At 35.9% G+C, this 24,811-nt stretch overlaps 1 protein-coding gene, 1 long non-coding RNA gene and 2 other non-coding genes across 6 annotated transcripts; 1 reads left to right on the top strand and 3 right to left on the bottom strand.

The window, feature by feature from the left end:
- Positions 1–4,088: 4,088 nt before the first annotated feature.
- Positions 4,089–5,148, bottom strand: LOC143728613 (uncharacterized). 2 transcript variants are annotated; one of them, XR_013199846.1, is made up of 4 exons: positions 5,075–5,148; positions 4,839–4,909; positions 4,562–4,606; positions 4,089–4,299 (listed from the first exon to the last, which is right to left on the bottom strand). It is a non-coding gene; the product is annotated as an uncharacterized LOC143728613 (long non-coding RNA). The 2 variants fall into 2 exon arrangements; XR_013199845.1 differs by lacking the exon at positions 4,089–4,299 and having other exon boundaries at positions 4,387–4,606.
- LOC143729867 (small nucleolar RNA SNORA26) lies at positions 4,390–4,512 on the bottom strand. The gene has a single exon (XR_013200123.1). It is a non-coding gene; the product is annotated as a small nucleolar RNA SNORA26 (small nucleolar RNA).
- LOC143729866 (small nucleolar RNA SNORA26) lies at positions 4,673–4,792 on the bottom strand. Its single transcript, XR_013200122.1, has one exon. It is a non-coding gene; the product is annotated as a small nucleolar RNA SNORA26 (small nucleolar RNA).
- A 966-nt stretch (positions 5,149–6,114) lies between the features above and the next one.
- Positions 6,115–21,526, top strand: usp46 (ubiquitin specific peptidase 46). Of its 2 annotated transcripts, XM_077221042.1 has the most exons (10): positions 6,147–6,490; positions 8,059–8,127; positions 10,370–10,450; positions 13,167–13,380; positions 15,384–15,625; positions 16,598–16,674; positions 16,793–16,876; positions 17,660–17,857; positions 18,209–18,287; positions 18,849–21,526. In XM_077221042.1, exons 5-10 carry the CDS (start codon positions 15,401–15,403, stop codon positions 18,948–18,950), a joined length of 765 nt encoding a protein of 254 aa, XP_077077157.1. In that variant the 5' UTR covers positions 6,147–6,490; positions 8,059–8,127; positions 10,370–10,450; positions 13,167–13,380; positions 15,384–15,400; the 3' UTR covers positions 18,951–21,526. The 2 variants fall into 2 exon arrangements, with proteins under 2 accessions (XP_077077156.1, XP_077077157.1); XM_077221041.1 differs by lacking the exon at positions 8,059–8,127 and having other exon boundaries at positions 6,115–6,490.
- The last annotated feature ends 3,285 nt before the right edge of the window (positions 21,527–24,811 follow it).

Genomic DNA, 24,811 nt, shown 5'->3' with positions numbered 1-24,811 from the left:
TGCAAGTGTATTCTGCCAATGCAGATGAAACACTGAATTAAACTCTGACAGACTTTCCTTCACTTATTCAATGGCACCGCAACACTGTGAAGTGATTCCAGAATGAATGAGTCAATTCTTTTTACTGAATCAAATAGACACAACTAATCAGTGTAGTTACTGAGGTTTCACCATGAAAACAACTTATTGATCTTTAAAAATGTCTGGCATTAATTTAGTGATCAAATTTAGCACTCTTATGGAAATATTTGTAACTATCATTTAAACCTGACTAATTTTCAAATTGTTTTTCATAAAGCAATATCTCAAGAAAATATTTTGTGGTTTCTAATCAAAATATTACTTTCTGTTACAAAACAGGGCATTGATTTCATACATGTCCAGTGTAGAGGACACCAGGACTTAAATCATGTTTATCGGGCCTTTTGGGGGACACAACAAGTGAATAGGGAAATAAATTATTTATCAATATTCCTATGAAATATTAGATGTTATTATGAAAAGGTTGCCAATTATTACTCCCATTATTGCACTTCTTTTTTTCATTACGTTTCCCCAAAAAGACATTAATCTGCAAATGTTATATATATATAAAAAAAAGAATGCATCAAGCTAGAATAAAACTTTTTTTTTTAAGCAGAGGGTCTGTTCTTTTGATATATATTATGTTCAGATATTCATACAACAAAATATTCTGGGGGCCATGAAACTGATTAAAAATGCTGGTGCTGGCTGGCAACGTTTCTCTAAAACGTTGGCAGGGAAAGAGTTAATGTTAGTTTAACGTTAAGTAATGTTTACTAAGGAGCCCTTTTTGTAAAGTGCTACCATTTATTCCTTACAAGTACTAAAAGAATGAATAAAGCTATCAACGAAGCAGAATCCTGCTGAATTGGCAAAAATTCACAATGTTTAGAAGAACAAAAGCCACAACGGTTTATAATTATGGTCCAATACTTGATTCAGGCACAGTGTTTCCAGACATCTTAATTGTATATGTGATTATCAAAAGTGATTCACAAAATAGGCCGTAGCAAGCGGCTAACACATCCATTACCATAATGTTTGAAATTCAGATTCCTCATCTTCCTTTCTCTTCCTTCAATCACAATGAAATTCACACTGCATAGAAACTGTAACTAAGGACTAAGGACCAAGTTTGTGTAATGAAACCATGAATCACTTCTGTGCCCATAAATTTTACTTCGCCCTGAATGTATAGATAACCAAACTGTCATTTAGTCAGACCTCGCTCTAAATTTACGTCAACATATAATGAATCATGTAAATGCATTATGCTGCGTTTATAATCAGATTTATTGACCATTAATGATGTTATGCCTTCTTGCTTTTCTATAGCTTAGTTTTTATTTTATTTTATTTCAGGCACTTTTATATCCCAGGAGTTGGTTTTATTAAAACTTACAATATATATATAAATATTTATATATAAATAATATATACAGTATATAAAGTGAACCTTTTGTCCTTGGCTTTATCATTTAATTTTGCTACTTTTCAAATGCCAGTTATTTAGGCCTACTGGTATCTTTTTAAAATATATAAAAATACATCGTAAAAAATATATTACACTCCTTTTTGATATCTTACTATGTGGATTAAATTATATATTATATTAAATTGGACTAAATTATATATATATATATATATATATATATATATATATATATATATATATCTGAGCCACTTCAAATGTTGACTACTGTATATATACAGTATATATGGCCAAAGTTTTTTGTCCGAAGTGTACTTGTTTACCAAGGAAACAGTGAACGGTATGCAATAGACTGAGAAAAAATTATATATATATATATATATATATATATATATATATATATATATAATTTTTTTTAATGTCCATAGTTTGAAGTCAAATTTTAAGTTTAAAAATATTTGTGCACTGTAAAATAAAAATTTTACACCTATTTCAACTTAAAAATCTAAGTTCTGCCTTAAGTTGAAGTATATAATCAAATTGTTTGTACAAGTTATTTAAACTGAAAATATATTTATCTGACTTTTAAAAAATCGTCAAAAAACTTTTTATCTCGTACAACTTTTATAAAAATGTAAAAATCTTTAATTATTTTGTGTGGTTAATAGCTTATAAAACATATTTATAGTGTATTTATAATTTATCAAATGCTAGTAAAGAAATTAGCAATGCAAAAGAGTCAGACATTTTATTCCAAAAAATGTCATTTCCAGGACAAAATGCTAAATACATAAATATATATTCACCATTTAGTTTAGTATCTTTCTGTGCTGCTGATTTGTAAGCAATTTCTACCTAATAAAATCTTTAAAATTTACATCTTGATTGTTTAATTGTCTTATGCTTTTCTGTACACCTAAAGACTTTGAAAAGATTTAGAAAAGACTTTATAAGATTATCAGCTCACATCTAAAGACTTGGGTTCACAGTTTTTAGTCTCAGACTAAGACTTGCGATAATATCAAACATGTTTGAAATGAAAGACTAGAGAAAGACTGGCATAAATCGGGTCGCCGACTGCAGATTATCACCTCACATTTAACGATCGAGGCGTCGGGAGCGTGCCGAGACTCCAGTAAGATTCCTAAAGACTGCCGGTCTTTAGTCTGGGACAGTGAAAATCCTTTGGTCTACGCCCGGCATTAGCTTATTTTCATGCTTGTTTCTTCATTTTTTAACTAATTTGAAGTCATCTTGAGGCCCCCTAGTGGGCCCCAGCCCCCTGGTTGAGAACCACTGCTCTAAAACAAGAGTAGGGCACTGCACTGAGGGTAAAGACCTATATGGCCATGTGTCAGAGCTCTGTGTTGTACAACAGTCACCTTCCATGTGTGGTAAAAGTATGTGGTTGTGCTGTGCAGCTCTGAGGTCCTTTGTTTGTTAGTTTAGCTAGAGTTCTCAATTTATTTTACCCCCTTATCAGGTGCTGTAAATCAAGAGAAATCCTGTTATTGTAACATCTGCATTCAAACTTACATCATTGTCTATTTCATTAGTGATTCTCAACTGGTGGGTCATGATCCAAAAATAGGTCTCTTGGCCACAGACAGCAGGGCAAAACAATGCTAACAATATCCTTTGCCGCAAATCAGGAAGATGTCAATACAAAGTGATACCTTCATTCCCAAAAACAATTAACAAAATTAAAGGTAAAGAAAAATATGTCCCAGATTACTGTAATTACGTATTCAAGTCCAGTGATGATAAATGTGATTTGTGAAGACCACAAACAGCAGGTTTTGAAAGGTGCAAATTACTTATGCAACAAGCATTAAATAGAAAACTTAAATGCACGATGCAAACATTATTTCAGAATATAGTTTATGCTATATAATTCATAGTGATATTAACCGATTTTGATTGAATTTTGTTACCTTGCAAAATCACTTTTATTTCAGGACTATTAATATTAAAGTTGCTAACTTCATTGCAAATTCTGGTATCTCATTCTAAATATTCTTTGAATTTCAATATTTAATACTCCATTTTGTTTTGAGTCACTCTGAAACAGGACTTTATTCACAGCTCCCATCTGGAAGACAAAAGCATCAATAGCTAAAGCTCCATCCATTTAAATATTTCCTGCCTGAAGCTGTGCAATTTATAATAGTCCTTTAACATTGTTTCTTGTCACTGTATGAACATGAGTCTCACTGTAAAATCTGTTATCAATTATATCAGAGTGTACAACAGTGAAGACACTAAATACACAAGAGTCATACGGAGTTTTTCAATAAAGTGATCTGCATTACAAGCAGGATTAAAATGGTGGCTACAAAGAAATCTCTAATGTTAATTTTGGTCATGCTTGTCTTAAACAACCACGACAACTTGGTCATAATAGTTACACTGCAGATTTTGGCCTAGGGACAAAGGAATTTTTTCAGATTTGCAAAATTTGTCTCACATGGCCAAAATCAGTGTACCCAGCTTAAATTTGCAAAAGTTCCTCCAAGAAAATAAATGCACAGACCAAGATACAGATGAATCATGGCCACTAATAAGAGTACTTTTCTCTCTGAGAGGATCATGATTCATGACTTGATGTTAGAACAAAACACAAAAGCTAAAGAAGCATCTTTATTTATAAGCCATACATTTCAAAATATTAATACAAATATATATAAAAACACATGGTTTACAATGGTAACACCAACCCTCATTTCAGGCATGCTCCAAACAGTGATAAGATTAGCTCCACTCATACTGCATCACTACTATGCGGAACATGCCACCACGATCACTGAACACATGTGCCCCAGGAATGAAGCCATCAATGGTTTCTGTTGAGAAACAAGAGGAAAAACCTTATTTCACTTTAAAATTAAGACAAATCAGATTACACTACTGAATTTAACATTGAATCCTGATATACATGTTTCTTGCGACAGGATCCAGGCACAGACAAGTGACCTCTGACCTAGGTTTTAGCAAGAGTAGCTTACTGTACCCCCCTATTATGGCCACTAGAGACACCGACAGCCTCCAGAGGGCAAAGCAAAGAAGGGAACATTAGTATTTCAGACTGGTTGTATAAATACTCACCGAATGACTGTGGTTCTTCCATTTTCTGCCTTTGCGATTTATTAGCTGCAAAATAAATGCAGACAGATGAGCAGGTATCTAACCACAATTAGCACAACTAACTACTACAAAGATTGTTTCTCCCGACAGGATCCGAAGCAAGGAATATTAAGCCAATACTTCAGGTTTTTGAGAGAATTCCTCTACCCCTCCGTGTTGATCACTCAAGACATGCAGGACTTGAGTGTGCAATAAAAGGGGCTAACAACTAGAAAAACAGGTATATCACTTAACTTACCAAATCATTTTTAGAGAAGGATTCTTCAGCACGAGTGTGGCCTCGGCTCTGGGCCAAACCAATATAGGAGCCTAGACATGATTGAAAAAAGAAAAGACATCAGTAATAAAAACATAAACAATTACTTTTTAGAACAGAGCTTCCCTTGAGCAAGATCTAGAGTAATAAGTTTAACAATTTTCCCCTTTTGTTTGTCACCGAGGACCTTAAATTAAATTTAAGAAACGCTTCCTTACCTTTAAGTGAACATAATCGAAACTTGCATGTTTCTCTTCAGTCAGGGGGTTCAGACGGCCAAACTATATAAAGAAAGAAAACATGAGACAGGCCGCACATTCACCACGTGCGTCCTCGAGCCACACGTGGCCTTCCTGCACATCAACTTAACACTTCCACATTATGATCATCATGGTTTAACATCAATATGAACATGTTTTATTAAGCCTTTCCTGTTTTTCAACTAGCTATTTCACTTTTCTGTGCATTTTCGATGCCAAATTAATCTAATTGTAACTGTTCTAGTTAACAGACTATTTACAGCACAATCTACATGTAAATGTAAAATGAAGCATAACTTCAGATATATAAGAGAAAAAAGTACAAAGAGCTGTGACTGCATAGTAGACACTTACCAGCACCCATGTTGCGTCCGATCCCGTGTGAGATCTCGGCGAAATGAACACATGTGACCGCTGCGTGGAATTATGGGACACTTAAAGAGACCGCCTCCACTTCATTTCCGCGATTCAGTTCTTTCAAACGGTTCATGTAAAGACAAAACGATTCCAAGAATCGCTCGGACGAGTCAGTCCGATTGGTGAACAAGTCGCTCAGACTGGTTTTGGAAAAAGATCCGACTCATAAGACCTATAATTCACGAATCAGAAATCGCAATCCAGCGGTAAAGTAAATAAATTACAGTCAGCAGGGCATATGAGACAGTTTTTACAACAACATGTTCATATTCACAAACTATTTCTCGAGAAATGCCCTTTTTATACATTTGCATTTAAACTATTGCGCCTTATATTTGTATGTATCAATGTATGTGATGTAACGTTACACGAGTTTCATTTTACCGTTTGGAAGAAATGTATAATTTACCTTTATAGCTTCTTCATAATTCATTATGGATTTTGAATGTACAGTAAAGTTGTGAACTGTGGGGCAATCCACAGACACACTATCTAATCATAATTCTATTGGCCACAACGAAAGTTCGAACGAATGTTTTCGATATTCATTGGTAAATCAACCTGTCAATCAACTGAGCAGCGTTTAATGTCGTATACAACAAATGCACCAATCGCGTCTCAGTGGGCGGTGTTAGATCGCTAATCCAGGATGTGAATGTTTCGTTTAGTACGTACAACTGGCAAAGATGTTCACAATAAATATATTCTGTATTCTTATTCTTAGTTGCAGTGGCCATGAAGAAAACAAATAGCCGTAGACGTTTATCTCTCGCTTTGTTTGCACTTTGGATGAGCAGCGGGAATTGAATGGTCACTGATTGCTGTCCTCGGTTGGGATTGCAGCTTGGCCTGTCAGTGTACTGCTGATACTATCATGTTTAATTCATAAAAGATGGCAACGAGGGGCACCTTATAAACTAAATGACTGTCAGAAACATCGCCTCCATTTGTAATATGGTAAGTGAGTGGATACTGCGCTGGCTAGCTCTTACGTAATGATGGTTGAATGGCTTTCCTCACAATCAGGTGCATGACCTCAATTATGAGCTGATGTATGCATGGATCACTGCTGTAATGAACGCATCTATCATAACTAAAAATATTTACATGCTCAAATAATAAACTGAAAGTGTAAGAAATTGCATAAAATGTATTTACCTAAAGGAAAATAGCAGTATCAGTGATGCCCCCTTTATGTTTTGATAGCTCAGGTTAGTAGCCTATCTGTATTTTTATGTTGGAATTTTTAACGATAAAACAGTCTCAGTGATAAAACAGTATGCTAGTCTGTTTTTAATAGGTATCTATAATTTTTGCTTCCTAAAATGTGAATGAGTGGCTGTGTGCTATGCATAGACATTTACTCTATTTGTATTTTCTGTAATGCCATTTTGAAATATTAAGCTAAGAAGATGTAATGTACTGGTCACTTCGTTCTATGCAGTTAGAATGAACGGAGACTGCACTTTCGAAATTCAGAAAGGTTGAAACGGCACCATAAAAGTAGCCAATATTGACATCTGAAACTTTATGATTCCTTTTTGAGCTGTGAACCGCTGGAATGGGATCAAGGGATTGAGAATGTGTCTGATATATCTTTGTTTATATATGAACTAGATGTTATTTTAGTATTATTTATTGGGATGCACTATATATTGGTGGCCAGGGCTTGACATTAACTTTTTTGCTCACCAGCCACTGTAGCTAGTGGTTTTCTAGAGTTACTAGCCATTTAGCCTTTTTAACTGGCCACAATTTTGACATTGATACCATGGGGAAAACTGCCATATAGATATTTGTAATATTATCTCATAATTTGGCAGAAGGTATATTAGGCTGCTGTCACTTTAAGACCTGACACACGGACCATTATACTGTTGCACATCCGTTTTCTATCAATTGTTTACATTTACACAGTATTTTAAATACATTTAGTAAATTATTTTGAGAAAAGAAAGATCTAGATGTTTCCTTGCAGTTCCCTTATGTTCTGCAGGTAATGCTTTAAAATAAAAGGAGTTAAACTTTTCAGTTAGTTGGCAAGGCAAGTTAGGCAACATTTCAAATTTTTGGTTTAAGTTTTTAACAGATTTTCATTTAATATTTGTATTTTATTTTATTTCATTAATTGTGTCTGTAGTGCTTTCTGTAGAGCCATTTTTAAACAGGGGTTTAAGAAGGCTAATGTGAGTATATTATTTAATTGCCTGAAACTGGCCTGAACCTCTAACCACTGTCAGTTGTTCATCCTTAGATAATTGCACGTGCTGCGTCAGCCAGGGCTAGATGTGGTTAGGAACATGAAGAGTGAATTATTTCCAGCATGAGGGGGCTCAGACTTAACGTCTGACTGCTGTTTAGTGCTAGTTATGTAACTAATGGATGGACAGGGTTCATTTGTTCATCGGCATGTGTTTGGGGCCACGTCTTGTAGTGGCTCATTGACCATGGATACAAGGCAAGCTAATGAAATGTTCTCCTTTATGTCTTCCATGTTCTATCCTGCTTAAATGACCTCGATTAAGTGGTGTTTGGTGTGCACAACCGCAGACCTGTCCTTCAGTTTGAAAACATGAGTCTATAGAGTGGTGCAGGTATGTCACTTTGTATGCCAACCGGCAGTTAGCATCACACTGGTTCCCTCTACAAAAACCCAATAGGATTTTCCCATAGGCTTTTGGGTTATCGCTAAAACAAGCTCTGTAAACAACAAAAGTTTATGGTACTTGCACGTTTTGTCCATCAAGATAATCACAGATGAATACAATTTTCCGAAAAGCTTCCAACAACTATTTCAGTTTTTATCTAAAAACATTTTCCCAGAACGTTTGACATGACGTTTACTCTCCTCGGCAGCCTCTGTAGTCCCATTTAGCCAGTAGTTAGCAACCGCCTTTTTCAAAACACGTAACAGCTTAAAAAAAATCACGAGTGGGGTACTATTGGTGTATTTTATGTCGGTGAATAAAACGTGAAAGTTTCTTGAGCATGTGTTCACCACAGACCTTATATCAGCCATTTAACCAAAAGGCCATTCAAAAATAAAACAAAGTGTTTGTCATAAATGCACCACTCTATGACGTGTACTTAAGTTTGAGAACATGCGTCTGGTTACATATTGACTTATATATTTGTGTGTGCAAATGTTTCTAAGCAGAAACATAAGCTGGCTTAACTGACAATTATGTGTAGACAATGAGAAAATTACCCCTATTTAAAATCAAATGTTGGCAAAAAAAAATATTTTGCACAATGCTGCATTTATATTTCAATAGGCAATGTAGATCTATTAGTGCTGGAAATGAAGGACTTTGCGGATTCATATTTCCTACGGATAAAAGGATGCTGTCTCAGTCAGGTTAATAACACTACACTAGACAATGCACAGATAGAGAGAGGGGCTATTTCCCATCTTTCAACTGTCAGTCATGGTCTTGACTTAACTGATGTATGACTTTGATGTCTGGATCCAATTGTGGTCTTTAGTCATTACCTGATCTGCTCATTCAGAGTCATCCAGAGATATGTTGGGTTATAAAAAGGCAGCCAATTACAATACTGTTCGGAAGTTTATTTGTTTATGTTTTTGAAACCAAGCTCACCAAGGCTGTGCTTATTTGACCAAAAAATACTGTCAAAACAGAAATATTGTGAATGTGAAATAATAATATCATTAAAAATAACGGTTTTCTATTTGAATCTGTTAACTTAAGATGTCATTTATTTCTGTTATGCAAAGCTGAATTTCAGCAGCCATTACTTCAGTCTTCAGTGTCACATGATCCTTCAGAAACCATTCAAAAAAATGTGGTGTTCATTATCAATGTTGATTACAGTTTTTCAGGATTTTTTGATGAATAGAAAGTTTAAAAGAACAGCATTTGAAAAATAAATCTTTTGTAACATAAATGTCTTTACTGTCACTTTTGAGCAATTTAATGCATCCTTACTAAATAACATTATGAAAGTATGAAAACAACTGACCCAAAAATGTTGAACAGTATTGTGTACAGTTCTTTGGGGGGAAAATGTATAGGGTTAATATAACATGGAATAATTTTAAAACTAGTCTGTCACTGGCTTCAGTGTTACTAGAAGAGAAAACATTTGGAGTCTCTTTAAACTGAGGCCAAAGTAAAACTCTGAGCTTGTCATACTGATTCATGTGTTCTTCTTATCCAACATCACTTCCTGCTTAGTTGTTCTCTCCATTATAAGGCATTGTGTAGATCTGTTACCAGTTTGAATGGATGATCACTGGACTCCAAAATCAAATGCATAACTGCATATTGTGAATGATACTAGTATATAGTTATGTATGAGAACTTTTTTCTAGATGATTCTGTAAGTAGATCAGAATCTAGATTGTAAAATTTACCACAATAAAATGGCTAAACTTAAACTAAATTTAAAATGAAAATTAATAAAAGCTATAGTAGTATATAAATAATACTTCTATAACGTTTGCCACACTTACCAATGGTGAGGGAATTGACAAAGCTTACCATAATTATGTCTTACCGACTATGATATAAAATTCTAAAAATATTTAGCGAAACTAACAGAACAGGTCATTGTGCCACTTGCAGCATCAAATACAAGATGAGTCAATCTATCTCTTAAACTGCCTCATAAAAATGTGAATGCACATTGTGGTTTTGTTCCTATTTTGATTGCTTTATGCAAGGAATACTTAATGTGTTGGCATTTAGAGAAAACATAAAATGTAATTATAGCTGTGAGTCTTCAATTTGTCTTAAAAATTCTAAATGAGAATGAATATTCAATATAATTAACATATTTTACTTTTTTTCCCCTCTCTTTCTGTCATTTCAGGGCACCAATGCCTCTGCTCTGGAGAAAGACATTGGTCCAGAGCAGTTTCCCATTAATGAACACTACTTTGGATTGGTCAACGTAAGTATCACACAGCGCCAGACTAACTCTAAAACAAACACATGGCTTCACACGTGAGCCATTGTCGTGAAAACCTGGTTAGGAAGCATACATATACATACTGTATGGTGACTTTTTGCATATTTGTTTAGTGAACAGAGCCTTTCTCATTTGTGTGCGTTATTATGCCATGTTGTATTGCTTAGTATTATTTATTGTAAAATTGGGGGACACAACAACATTGAGGCAAAACAACCAGCTTAAGTGTTGAACTGGTGAAAAAGCACAGTTCACAACCTTGGCAACCTGCTTTTTTGTTATTTTTAAGAGAAGGGAGCAGTTTGTTTGTACTGTTCTGCAAAATATATTAGCATGTGATTTTGACTGCAGAACAGGGCAGCTTGACAACTTGGTATTTATTCCTGCTGCCATTAGCGCAGCTGGTATGATTAACGAGCATTACTGTTCCAGCCTTGAAGCTGAATCTTTCAGGTCAAACTGCCTCTTGTTTTGGCAGAACAGTAAATTCAGTAAGGAGATCCACATAAATCAGGTCACAGTTATTATTTTTCTTGCTATTAACTTATTAAGATTAGAAGGAGATCCACAAAATATAGGTCACAGTACTTATTATTTTTGTTTCATTTTTTTTTTTTAAGATTAGAAGGAAAATTGTCACCCTGATCTAACAAGAATCGCAAAAGGAAGTGCTTTAATTTTAATTAATCACCCCCTGTGTTGAAAATCAAGTTTTTAATGTTGTTTATATGTCTATGTGTTGTTTTTAATATGCTTTTTAAGAAAAAACATGTACAATTCATAAGTCAACATCATTGCTCAAAAACGCGGTTTAAAATCGCTGATGTTTCTGACGTCACAAACTACCTTGTTAACAATCACGTCAACCTGCGGGGAGGCTTTAGCATATCATTAAATATGACCGCTCTGAAGCAGTGAACTCTCAAGAGAAGGTTATCCCGCTATATTTTTCTGTTGATATGAAAAATCGGGTAGATTTATCAATATAGCTGGTGTATGATGTATATTACGATGTTATGTATATTGTATGTATATTTTAACACATGAAGAATTTTTTTTTTCACAGGAAAAACTTTTAAATATGTCATTATTTAGGAAGAGAGGGTGGGACATATCGAACAGCTCCTCCCCTTTTATAAAATTGCCAATAGCGTTTCATTTATATCAGAGCTTGGCCAGAGCTATTGAGCTTGGTAAAGCCACAGTTTCCTCATCTCTAACCGGTTGTCCTCCGAATATCCTTCATATCACTTTAAAATATAGCATTCTGTGCAGAATTCAAACGGGTCCGATACGTTTTCTGGTATATGCGCTGACTTGCGCATATGATCCGCTCTGTGCTATCATGTCTCTGGACCGGAGCAGACTGCGATGGTTCGCATGACACTAATGTGAAAACAGACTTTAGATTCTAGAGAGCATTTGATTTGACTGAAAATCTGATGAGAAGCTGAAGTGCAGAGTGATGTCATCAAAAGCATTGATCCATATTGGCAGAAGTGAGAGACTGTATGTTTTGAATGTATATATCTTCTAAATGCAAATTTCGTCCTTGTTTTGAAGCACACTAGCTTATAGATTACAGTAAGTTTAACATATTAACTAAAAGCTATGCAAAAGATTGAATTATTATTGAATTATTGAAAATTAGCGTCTGCTTGAAGACATGCTTTTTTTGTAAATAATTGTGTCAATAATAGTAAATTGACCAGCGCAAACCTTAGTAAATCACCTTGCATGATTCATTTAAGTACTCTCCTCCCATAAATGTTGCGTCTGAAATGTAAACTCCTACAAATGCATATGCAATAAGATCAGCTGCAAAAAAAATTCAGCGCTAATTTTTCACAGCGTGTCTTTCGTTAATCCTGACAGCATTTTTTTTAACGCCAAAAGAGACTTTGTGCTGGCACAAGCTGTTAGTAACTCTGGCCCTTAATCTGTGATTTTGTCAATGAAGGTGAGAAAAAAATATGTGCTATATTAACAAATAAATTATATTAAGTAAAACATACTATTACAAAGAAAAGTTACATTATAAAATATTAATCATGCACTAAAAATGTGTCAAGTTAATAACAGTTGATTAAAAAATGTGACTTGAAAACACATGTTTGAGGTTCAGCTCATTTCCAAATAATTACTACATTTCGATTGGTGGGAAAAAATGTTTTGTTTATTATTGTGTTTTCATCATCATTCATTGCTGTCACTTCCGAGTACTCATGACATGATTCCGACCCTCTTCTTCCTATCATTTTCTGTCATATCTCTGCTTTCACTGTCAATAAAAATGCCAAAAAGCCCCTAAAACCACATCATTGTCAGTGTGCGCAGACAGGAAAGGCCTTTGGTAGGGAAACAATGCTCTGTTGTCACAGTAACAGCAAGTGCTGCTCTGTCAGGTTTTAAAAGCATTTGATTCCACCATTAGTTTTTTTTAGGCCTTTGATTTGCTTTTAGCGGTGAGCGGGGAGTTTTTCTATGTCTTTCTTGATTGTAAATGTCTAGATCCACGTTTGTTTAACCCATGCATGCTTCCTCCCTGGTTCACCTCCAGCATAGAGTGTTCCAGAATTTATCTCTCGGTTTCACAGATCAGATTTAATTGCGTCCCAAGTGTTCTTTGATTATTTCCCGCTCTGGAATTGATTAGCTCAACCTAAATGAATTCCTCTCTCTGTGTCTTTTTCTCTAGTTTGGGAACACATGTTACTGTAACTCAGTGTTGCAGGCTCTGTATTTCTGCCGGCCGTTCAGGGAGAATGTGTTGGCGTATAAAGTCCAGCAGAAGAAAAAGGAGAACCTTCTCACCTGTCTGGCCGACCTCTTCCACAGCATCGCCACGCAGAAGAAGAAGGTGGGCGTGATCCCCCCCAAGAAGTTCATCTCACGTCTTCGGAAGGAGAATGGTGAGGGGTCGAGGTTTAGCTGGTTAGCATGGCTTAGTTAACCCCTGCTGGTAGATACTGTAACTACACCATTATGAAGACGAAAGCATCTTTCCATTGACGTCCATTTAAAAGTAGCTGTGAAATTGCGACCTATAATATTATTTTATTTTTACACACACACACATATGTACAGTCACTAGTGAAGGATTTTCTTTTTTCCCATATTTTGTGTTTTCCATTTTAATTTTTCTGGATTCTGTTTATATGATTTCATTAAATTGTAATCATCAAAATGTCCATGTTTTCTTAATCACAATGCATTTACAGCTTAAGTGATTGGCTCAAAACCTAAATCAGCAAGTGAGTGCTCATAAACAAATAGCCAGATTTTGAAATCACAAACTTGCATTGAGCAGCTTCCATTGAGATGAATGGTAATGGATTGCGCTTTCCAGGTATATACCTCCTTGAAAAGAATCAAGAAGCTTCAGCTGCAACCAAAACAACTTTCCTAAATGAATAGAACAACATCTTCCTCATTTGAACTAAATCTGTTCGATCTTAATCAGAATAGATGCCATATTTGGCTCTATCCATCCAATTTTGTGTCCCTGTAAATTCGTGAAACAACTTATTTCCAATGTTGACTGAATGATCAACACATTCACAAAAGAAAGACATATTGAACAGACTGTACTGTCCCTGTTTTTTTTTCACATCAAGATAAATATGGTGTCTACTATGACTAAGCCATCTGTTGTCCAGCCAGAATCCCACAAAACTGCTAAAATATCCTCAGATACACTTTGATGTTGTTAATATTTGCAGAAAAACATGTTTATGAGAAATTTAAAATCTGCATGTGAATCCAATATAAAGTGTTTGATGGTTAAGATATCAACATGATTGTTTTGCCAACTAATAGAGCTGTTGCTGGCGTTCAGACAGGGGACTATGTGAAAATCCAAATCTGTGCACTAACAGTAAGCCTCTGTGTGATATGCTGAATGAGAGGCAGGTGTAACAGATCAGGTGTGTGCGTTTTGAGGGAGAGGGGAGGGATAGTATGTAGTATAAAAGAGGATTTGTTCTTCTGTCTCATTCCAGAAAAGGCCCTCTCTATGAATTAACAATACAGACCTCTATCAGAGAGACGTCACTTCACCAGCTACACACACTCACAGAGAGTTAGGTATATGATTGCACATGCTATGGCATGTATGACATTGTCCTCAAATGTGTGACCATAGAGTTCCTCTCAGTTCACGTGATCACACCATGTCCAAAATGCTACCTTCACCTTTCTGTTTCAATAGTCAATCATCTTTTTATAGAGTTTGTTTTCTCTAGAACTTCGACATTAACTGGAACAGGCTGACATTTTTATGTTTTAATATGGTTTATGCTAAAGAAGGTTAATTTACGAGGCAGTTGTTGTCAGATGGTACTTCTGATTTGAAATATGCTATTGAAACATAATCTTGTAAAACAAAATTTTGGAGATTTCAATTTCTTTCCCATTTAAGTAGATGGATCTACTTGAGAAGTTGCAAGGAAACCGATGTAGTGACCAATATTTTCTTGCGAATTGTGATGTACCAGATGATCGAAAAAGGGGGAAGAAAAGGCCACCGATTTGGTTCTATGTATCGGTTGTTGATTGGTTGGATGCAGATCTGTATGTGACCTTGCAGTCCATTGTAAGAAAGGATCGGGTTTAAGAGGACAAAATAATTGGAGAAGACTGGCATACATCACCAGAGAGGTGGTTGATTTTCTGTGGTCGTGGATTCACTGGAAGATCGAGTTATACAATTTTAATTAAAACTTACGACCTAAAAAAAAATGTTTTAATGAAATATATGCATAGATTAATCTTTCACAGTAAGATCAATTTAGAAAGTAGATTTTTTTTCTTTCATTACATAGAAAATAGTCGCCTGGGGATGCTACCAAAATATCCACCAAGTAAACTGATATGGATTGATATCTTATGTTACACTTTCTGGCTTTTCCTATAGATCTGTTTGATAACTACATGCAGCAGGATGCCCACGAGTTCCTGAACTACCTGCTGAACACTGTGGCTGACATCCTGCAAGAGGAGAAGAAACAGGAGAAACAGAATGGACGGCTGAAGAACAACGGCACTGCCATCGCCACCGACACCGAGCCAGAACAGAACAAGGCCGAGCCCACCTGGGTTCACGATATCTTCCAGGGCACTCTGACCAATGAGACGCGTTGTCTCAACTGTGAGACGGTATGAGTGCTGATACCTGAAGTGTTTGCTTCATACACTGATGCAAATGTTGTTGAAGTGCTGTTCTGCAAAAAAAGTTTACATAAACCTGGCAGAATCTGCAACGTTTATATATATATATATATATATATATATATATACATACATCTATATATATAATTAAAAAATAATAATAAGAGGGATCTCATAAATATGTATTAGTTTGTATTTTATTGTTTTATTTAGTTTTTATTATATGTTAGCTGATGGAGCTATTTTACAGATGTTTCTATGTATTCCACAATAAATGAATATTGTACCATATTTATTAATGCAAAACACCACAGAAGGCTGTAAGCATTATAAAGAATATTTTTCTGGATAATTTGTTTAAAATTAATTTTTGTCTTGTATACTGTAAAATGTATACTAATATCTGATATGCAGCTTCTTCAGGGCAATACTACTGTACATAAATAAACTTAATATAAAAATATACTTAAATTTAATTTCAATTCTAAAAGGGATATGTAAATGTATGAGCAAAGCTATATTTTGTTTTTCAAAAACATCAGAGTACTCTTCTGTAAGACAGCCTTAGAAGGACTGTTTGGTTTTTTTGCAAAATCATTGTGAGTGGTCTTGTACAATGACATCCGGTCAATCGCTTGAACTTTGCTGCCTGAGGAAAGAAACTGTTCTCTGTTGATTAACCTACTTTTTCCTCTCATTAACACACTGCCACTCGTTCGACAGTGCTATCACGCCGTCACACGCCAGTGCTTTAACACATCCTCGCTCACATCTTCTGCAATAAGTGCAAGACAACAGGAGACAATCGGGTCACTCTCTACTCCTCGAAGATGCTTGAAAACTAAGATTGTCTCTCTGGCGAGGGAGATCAGAGTTTCTGAAGAGGTTTTGTTAATGGGGCATGATGTGTTTTCTCTTCTTCCTCAATATGTAGCTGATATGTGCCTTGCATTTTTACAGGTCAGTAGCAAGGATGAAGACTTTTTGGATTTGTCTGTAGATGTTGAGCAGAACACTTCAATAACACACTGTCTCAGGTAAGCATACAAACACAATGACATAACAGTAATCACACATGCTGATGGACACAACCAGTTCTTTCCCACTGTGTTCATGCTTTTTCAGTTGATGTGTTTTGTCTGATGGCTTTTACAGGGACTTCAGTAATACAGAGACCCTGTGCAGTGAGTATAAATACTACTGTGAGATGTGCTGTAGCAAACAAGAGGCACAGAAACGGTGAGCGTCAGCGGATGTGTGTTGATATGATGTGTTAGAGCGTATAACTACTGTTCAGAATGACATACTACTATACTTTTCATGTGGAGGAATTCTCTACTCATGTTAATTTGACTGTAAACATTGCAGCATATCACCTGATTTGCTAAAGAAATAATGTGAATCAACTGTAATACAAATGTTGCAGATTTCCCCAAAAACTGTCTAGGTTATTTAGACCAAAGGACTAACCCAGCTGAAATACTAGAGTAATTAGAGCAAAATTAAACTAGAGCAAAATTAGAGTAACTGTTAAGTGAACAATTTAGTGACTCCATAGTATTTAAGCAGTATGTTTGCTGCGCGCGTGATTATTAGCTATGATTTTAACATTATTTGATCAGACTTTCACAAGTGTAGAAATTTTAGACAAAAAAAAAAGAATAAATTATTTTCGCGATTGCAGAATTATATGTGCAAAATTGTGATGTCATGTGACAAAAATGTAGCATATACTGGATGCAACATTTATCGTTACTGTTAATTATACTATATAAAAAGTACAGTATGCTAGTATTCCATTCCAGAATAAGTTTGTGTGTCATTTGTTTTAATAATGTAGTTTTTGTAATATAAAGTATTATTGTGGCCTGTAATTACATAAGTAATTAATTAATAATTAATTAATTTATAAAGTCTGTGTCAGCAGTGCGGGGGGAAAAGCAGTGTTGCTGCTCTAGATACTGTAATGTGAAAGTAAACGTACGTTTTTTTGTTTTGTGATTGGGTTTGTATGCGTTGCAGTATGCGTGTGAAGAAGCTGCCCATGATCTTGGCTCTTCATCTGAAGCGCTTTAAGTACATGGAGCAGCTGCATCGGTACACTAAACTGAGCTATCGTGTGGTCTTTCCACTGGAGCTCCGCCTCTTCAACACCTCTGTAGATGCTGTCAACCTCGACCGCATGTATGACCTTGTCGCTGTGGTGGTCCACTGTGGCAGGTACGAGAACTGTCAAACATGCACATCTGCAACATATAAAACAGACTGAACTAACACAGTCATATTTGATAAATATTGACATTATTCAGTTGGAGTCTCAATGCACTACGCTGCGAATATTTGCGAATTTGTCGTAGTCTGCAAGTACACCATAATGGTAATGGTTTTTCTTCAAAGATAATGTATTTATCAGGAAAGATAAATGTAAAAAAAAAATTGGACTTGAATTTTGGGTGTTTTATGTCTTTATTATGCAAAAATATTGAAAGAATATTCAGTTTCTAAATATTTAAAATATGATTTGATTTCCTTGAAAAATGTAAACACTGCCTCTGTAACTCTTTGTATTAGTGGCCCAAACAGAGGGCATTACATCAGCATCGTGAAGAGTCACGGCTTCTGGCTGCTGTTTGATGATGACATTGTGGAGGTATGCACCATCTTTATATACACACACATATATATATATATACAGTATACACATATACATTTACACACTTTTGGTTTAGGGTTATTTCCGTGTAATTATGCACAATTTACTGTTATTACTACAGTAAGTACATGTAACAAGGCCACTAAAATAAAGTATTACCAAAAGGTTTCTTGTGCTGCAAATCAGCATATTAGAAGTATATTGATCCTGTGACACTGAAGACTGGTGTAATGGGTGCTGAAAATTCTGCTTTGTCAGCACAGGAATAAATTACATTTCAAAATATATTAAAATATAAATTCTATTATTGAATTGTAAAAATGTTATGTTTTTACTGTATGTTTAATCAAATAAATAGAGCCTTGGTGAACATAAGAGACTTATGTTGAGACATAATAAACTTATGTATGAGACAAAAACCTAAACATAAAAAAAATTACTGAACGCTAACATGCAGACAAGATATAAACCCTAATGCATGCAGAATATAACGTTCCTCTTTTCTGCTCTCTTTCACCATATTTTTCTCAATTCAAATTCATTTAATTTCTCTCACAGAAAATTGACGCACAGGCGATAGAAGAGTTTTACGGTTTGACCTCTGACATTTCCAAGAACTCTGAGTCGGGATACATCCTGTTCTATCAGTCCAGAGAATGAAAGTGCAGAGGGGGGGACAAATGAAGAGCAGAGGAGGAACACGAGAAGAAATCAAAAGGAAGGGTATACATGAAGATGACGTCCACTAGATTACTTTTCTGCATCCTTCTCCTTTTCCTCATCTCATACTCAGGGTCTCCTGCTGAGACTGAGTGCCAAAAGCCCTCTGTAGTCCCATTTACCAATATGACATTTCCCAGAAGTCCCTTTCCCCAAACTCGCTGCACACTGGGGGAATAAAACACATCTTCAAATCTGACCCTCAAGTCAGTCACCTGCATCTGGAAGGCACTTTATAAACAAAAATAACAATAAGTAACACAAAAGCAACACAATGAAAAAATCACAACATATACTACAATACTTGTGAAAACTTGAAGGAATCAAAAAGCTACAAACGGAGCAATGAGTCCTGGTACTCACCATTTCACCATGGATTTCACCATTTTGTGGGATTATGATTCTGAGCAGTCTGTTACATGTGTGTGTGTGTGTGTGTGTGTGCGTGCGTGCGCGTGTGTGTGCGTGCGCGTGTGTGTGTGTGTGCGTGCGCGCACATTTAGACAGTAAATGCAGGCAGCTGCTCTGAAGTGACTTTGCTGTTTTTCCAGAAATAGTTGTTACCAAGAGAGTTTTCAAAAGTTGTCCTGTTGAAATCTCTTCCAGTAACAAAAAAAGGGCAGAATTGCAAGGTTGAAATGCTGCTTTTGTCTCCCTTGCATTCTTATCGAACACTGTTGTTACCTAACTTCCGCTGTAGGTAATGGCTTTACATAGATTTAATTCCTGATTTAGTTTCTTCAGTTTGGTTGAATCCATGATTTGACTCCATCTTTTTTCTCCTAAATAGATGTTGCAACTTGGTCCCTGGTCATTTATTAGAAGTTGGATGACGTGGCATTTCTTTTTATCATTACTTTGAGGTGTTAATACATGAAAGTCTGGGCCACAGATATGAAATGCAACAGCAGCAGCCTTGAGATTATTTCATTGCGATCTGTAAAGTTCAGCTTTAGCTCTTATCGAAGGATCTGATACGACGTCGCTGTTACGATAAGACAATGCGCACAATTATTTCATCTCAGTGGTGAGTGGCATTTTATCTGAGAGGGCTTTTACTATTTAAGAGCATCTGTCTTCGAATAAATGGGAAACTTTATCGAAGACAGTAGGGAAATCTACTGATAATCCTTAATTTGTATATAAATGGGAGAGAGTGACTTCAAACAGTCACCGAAGGGAAACAAGGTGCAATACAGGGACAAGATGAACATTCCACGCTCGTTTTACACCGACATTTCTACTTTTAAAAAAAACAAGTTAGCTCACAGAAACGCTAACAACTGATCGGTATACACCCGTTTCTCTTCAGTGTATAGCTTTTTAATGTTTTTGATTGATTTAGATTAATGTTTTATAGTCATTTACTGTTTTATTCTCTAAGAAAGATGGTTCTCTGAGTAAAAGCAGTCCACAACTAAAATACCTGATTTGCCTTTTTCTGTCCGTTCAAAGCTCGTTCAGTGTAACAGTAGAATAAGTGATTAGAAAAAAAGGTTTTCTAGTGTTATCTAGATTCATCCATTGCTTTACATGTATTCTAGAGCCCATTCTAAGTCTGTGGTACTTGTATTTTCCCACTCCTCAAAGATCATCATAATATGTAATTATATGTTAATGCCACACTACATGCAATATAGATGTATGAACACTGTAACAACACAATGTGAGATTGACTATGCAGTGTTTGTGCTTGCCTGTTGTTTCCCGAGACTTGACAGATGCTGAATGATTATTTGGGCGGTAGATTTTTCATACGCAGTTCCCCAGTGACACTAGCAGAATGCTGTTTCTCAAAAAGAGGAGCATATGTGGTTGTTTGAAGATGTTTTAGCGGTACCAAGACCATGTTTCTTGTCCCATGCCTGTTCCTTTGGTTCGTTAGGGATCAAAATTAACAGTAATGTGCCAAAATTCAGTCCTGAAAAACTGTAAGAGATATCTCTGTGTCATGAAACTGTACATAACTATTATGTAGACATATTGATTAGAAATAAATTATATTTTTAAAACACTAAATTATTCTATTAAAAAGGACCTATTATTCGATTGGGGAAGTCATGGTTGCAAATGAAGAAATTACAAGCTGATTACTGTCCCTTATGGAGACCTGGATCATTTTTAAGTTTGTTTTGTAGAGTAGACTAAACTAAACTAAGTACTGTAACTTCTTACTACTGTGGACTGAATCCCCACACACACACATGCATGAACATCTGGATACGTTGAGAACCTATTAGACTGTCACTTTTCACAGTTACACACCTTGTATGCAAAAACACACCTGTCTGTTTTGTCCTCTTTTAATGTGTGTATTTTTTTAGGTACGCAAAAGAAATGTACAATGTGTGTTTGTGTGTCTGAGAGAGAAATGCCAGGACTCAAACTCTAATGGAAAGTGTGATAACTGTAAGTGCACTTTATCATAGCAGAACCAAAAAGGTTTCTCATAGGAACTGGAATCTGAGATTCTTTTGGTTTATTTTCCTTTCCTCAATAAATGAAACACAACTTTACCAGCTGTGGCTCAGCAGTGATTTTTTAATTGTTTGTTTTTTTCACTGTGTGTTCATTTTAATTATTATTCTACTTTTTATGGCTGACACACATGTTTGTAATTTCCTCTGTGACTAAAAAAAGATAGGACATGGTCATTTTGTACAGAGACACAAAAGGCTTTGGGCAGAGAACGGCAGGACGAGGGAGTGAAAAGAGAGAATAATAGATTCACTAAGCGATCGAAATGATGAGAAATGAAAATCCTGTTTACAGAAAGTCCTTTATGTGCCTAAAATGCTGATGCATCAACAACAGAAAACTGTGTGTGTGCACACATGCGTGCGCGCAAGAGACATGTGTGACATCTTTGCACACATGAAATGAAAGAACACCTGCGACAGAGCGAGTCAGGGACAGTAAGGTTTCTCTAGAAAATCAATGTCTTTTTGTGTGTGTGTGTGTGTGTGTGTGTGTGTGTGTGAGAGAGAGAGAGAGAGAGAGAGAGAGAGAGAGAGAGCACTTAACAGATTTGCTTCTTTTATACTTCCGTTTGTTGGAAGTTCGTCTAAGGGGGCACCCTCCTTGTTATCTGTCTCTTACTTTGGTAAGCTGCCCTTGGAGCCGTGAGCCTCCCCATCTATTTTGGGTAATCAAGTAGGGTGCCGCTTGCCCTCCTTTATCTCAGTTATCCAGGTTTGTGAGTAGAGGTATTGCCTACTATATGAAAATTGAGGTGCATTTTCCACAGAAGTAGTGGTACTGCCTAGATTGAGAGTGGAATCCCAAAAAATACTCACTGTTGCAGGCGTTTCCAGGACTTGTGTCAGATGAGAAAAGGCTGTCAGAGCCTGGCCATTTTTCCATAGAACTCTGGCTTTGGGATAAAGTAGCCCACTGGGGACGGAGGAAGGTTCCAGTGAGGCCGGGACTACCCCTGCTATAGAGGCATGGAAGCTAAGGGATCTTCTATTTTTGTGGAAGATAATGGCTTAGGGAATGCTACCACTGTCTATGTGCGCACCACAGATGGACACTCTGCCTCTGGATAAGTAATCCGTTGAGTCAATGTATGCTATGTTTGTGCATATTTTCATCTAGAGAGGCAGGCGTCCCCACAGCATGGCGGAGTGGGTATTTGTTCTCCATAGCGTCAATCCAAGACGCAGTCCAGAGTTCCCATTCGCAAAGGGAACGTCTCAGGTTATGACTGTTACCGTGGTTCCCGGAGAAGGGGTACGAAACACTGTGTCTCATTGCCATGACATTGGGTCCTCCTACAAACAAAGAAGTTAAAGGGTAACTAAACCCTAAAACAACTTTTTTTAGTTAATGATCTGTAAGACTGGGGCTTTATTAATGCTGTTCATTGATTCGAGTACATTTTTTGACATTTGGGTATAAACTGTTTTAATTCTATAATACATAGAGTAAAACCGTCTGAGTGCTGCCCTCTTCTGGTTGAACGGTGGCTACTGCAGTTGAATTTTCCTATTGGATGTTGTGGTACTGCGTGACTTAAGCAGGCATCTGGTCACCAAGGCCTTAATGTTATCTGTTACCTCAGGTGCATCCAGCCCCCCCACCCCTCCAGCATTTTTCAAATATTGCCAGTGGGTGGAGTCAGGCTCTGACCAGGGGTTGAGTTACCCTTAAATAACTCTTATACCTATACTCCGCTAATAACGTCATGGGCTGTGGCCAACCAATCACATTGGAATGTTTTCACACATGCTTCAGACACAAGATACACTGATGGTGTCCCATACAGTAGCTTCCATCCAAGACACAGTGTCTAGTTTCCCTTTTCAGGGAAATACAGTCGTAACCATGAGGCGTTTTGTTAATCATCTGATCCTTCAGTTATTTAATAGATATGGCAAGTTTTGAAGATGTGTTGTGGCTTGACTAACATCAGTTTGGACTATATAGTTAACATAATATAAATATAATTTTTCACATTATAGAGGGTTACATTTAAAGTGATCACAAAGCACTTTTGCCGTTTTACAGTGTGGATGTTATGAATGTAACTTTGTCCATAAATGTCTTAATTGTATTTCTGAATACTAATAAATACTTAGTTAAATTATAAATGTAATTTCTGCTAACATGCCTAAGACATTTAGGTTCAAATCTCAAAACATTTTCTGAAAAAAAGGCAAAAATTGTTGAAATGATCCCAGCTTTGTTCATACATCTCTGATTTTTCATAGTGTCTTGATTTTGTCTTAACTTTCTCTGTGCTCATTCATGACTGTGTTCCATCCACAGATGATCTTGCTTCATTAATGTCTCATTAAGAAACTACAAATGCAAATAGGCTTCCTGTTGGCAGAGGAAATGTCTCTTCATTGATCAGCACTGAGCTGATGATACCCCTCAGGCCTTATCTGGCTAATTAAGAAAATAATTAAAAACGTTTTCGAGAAATAAAGCTGAAATAAGGAAGTTTCTCAGAAAATAAACATGATTCCTTCCCAGCAAGAAGTCGTATAGGCCTGGAAAGTGAGTTTTTGCACCTGACACTGCCGACTTAGCCTGTGATGTCTCTCCGGTTGCGTGTGATTCATTGAGTAACATGATTCAGTGCAGTTACATTTTGCTAATAATTGCACTGCTGCAATCAAACTCATCATTTCAGTAATCTTCATTTGAAATTTAGACCAATCAAAGCACCAAAAGATTATTTTTGATAGCATGCATCATTATGCAAGGAATCTGTTTGATTATTACAAGGAACTTGATTTCGATAATAAAAACAATCCCTATGATTCAGAGGCCAATGTTTTAAGACTTCAATAAGAGTCCATTAAATGTTTGTAATTATCATGATTGTGCATAATTAGCTGCACAGGGGGACAGTCTGTGGTTTCTGGTTGCGGTATCTCAACAATGGTTATAATTATACAGTTGTGTACATACTTTTACAGTGTAATGATCAGACACCAAAGTCTAACTATATGTCCATATACTGTAAAAATTCTCAGCATTTTAAAATCAGTATAAAATGGCAAATAAAAATAGTCTGACTAAACAATTAACTAATTTATCCTTATTGCATAAAATATATTTCAAAAAGACAATACTTTTATAAAATAATGAATGAGCTAATTTACTGAAAATATTGAAAAGGTTACAGAAAAAAAGTTGCATTCAGAGGGATTTCCCAAATTCCCCAAAATTAAAGTAAAATGGATGACAAATTGACAACACTTTTAAAAGGAAAATACTATTAAATTTATGTTTGTATAAAAGTAAAAAGTTTTCTTTTTGACATTTATCGGAAAAAGAACTCCCAATAT

The sequence above is a fragment of the Siphateles boraxobius genome, unplaced genomic scaffold, assembly GCF_051911475.1.
Source record: "Siphateles boraxobius isolate OS27281-9 unplaced genomic scaffold, OSU_SipBor_1 8, whole genome shotgun sequence".
Taxonomy (NCBI): domain Eukaryota; kingdom Metazoa; phylum Chordata; class Actinopteri; order Cypriniformes; family Leuciscidae; genus Siphateles; species Siphateles boraxobius.
The sequence above is the reverse complement of the archived record's forward strand: the minus strand, read 5'-3'. Positions and strand labels throughout refer to the sequence as shown.

What these genes read in the sequence shown, in the direction of transcription:
- usp46 (XM_077221041.1), top strand. Translation starts at nt 6,455, where the DNA reads ATGACTGTCAGAAACATCGCCTCCATTTGTAATATG. An exon ending in TCGCCTCCATTTGTAATATG is followed by an intron (nt 6,491 to 10,369) that starts GTAAGTGAGTGG and finishes CTGTCATTTCAG; the next exon opens with GGCACCAATGCCTCTGCTCT. An exon ending in ACGTCTTCGGAAGGAGAATG is followed by an intron (nt 13,381 to 15,383) that starts GTGAGGGGTCGA and finishes CTTTTCCTATAG; the next exon opens with ATCTGTTTGATAACTACATG.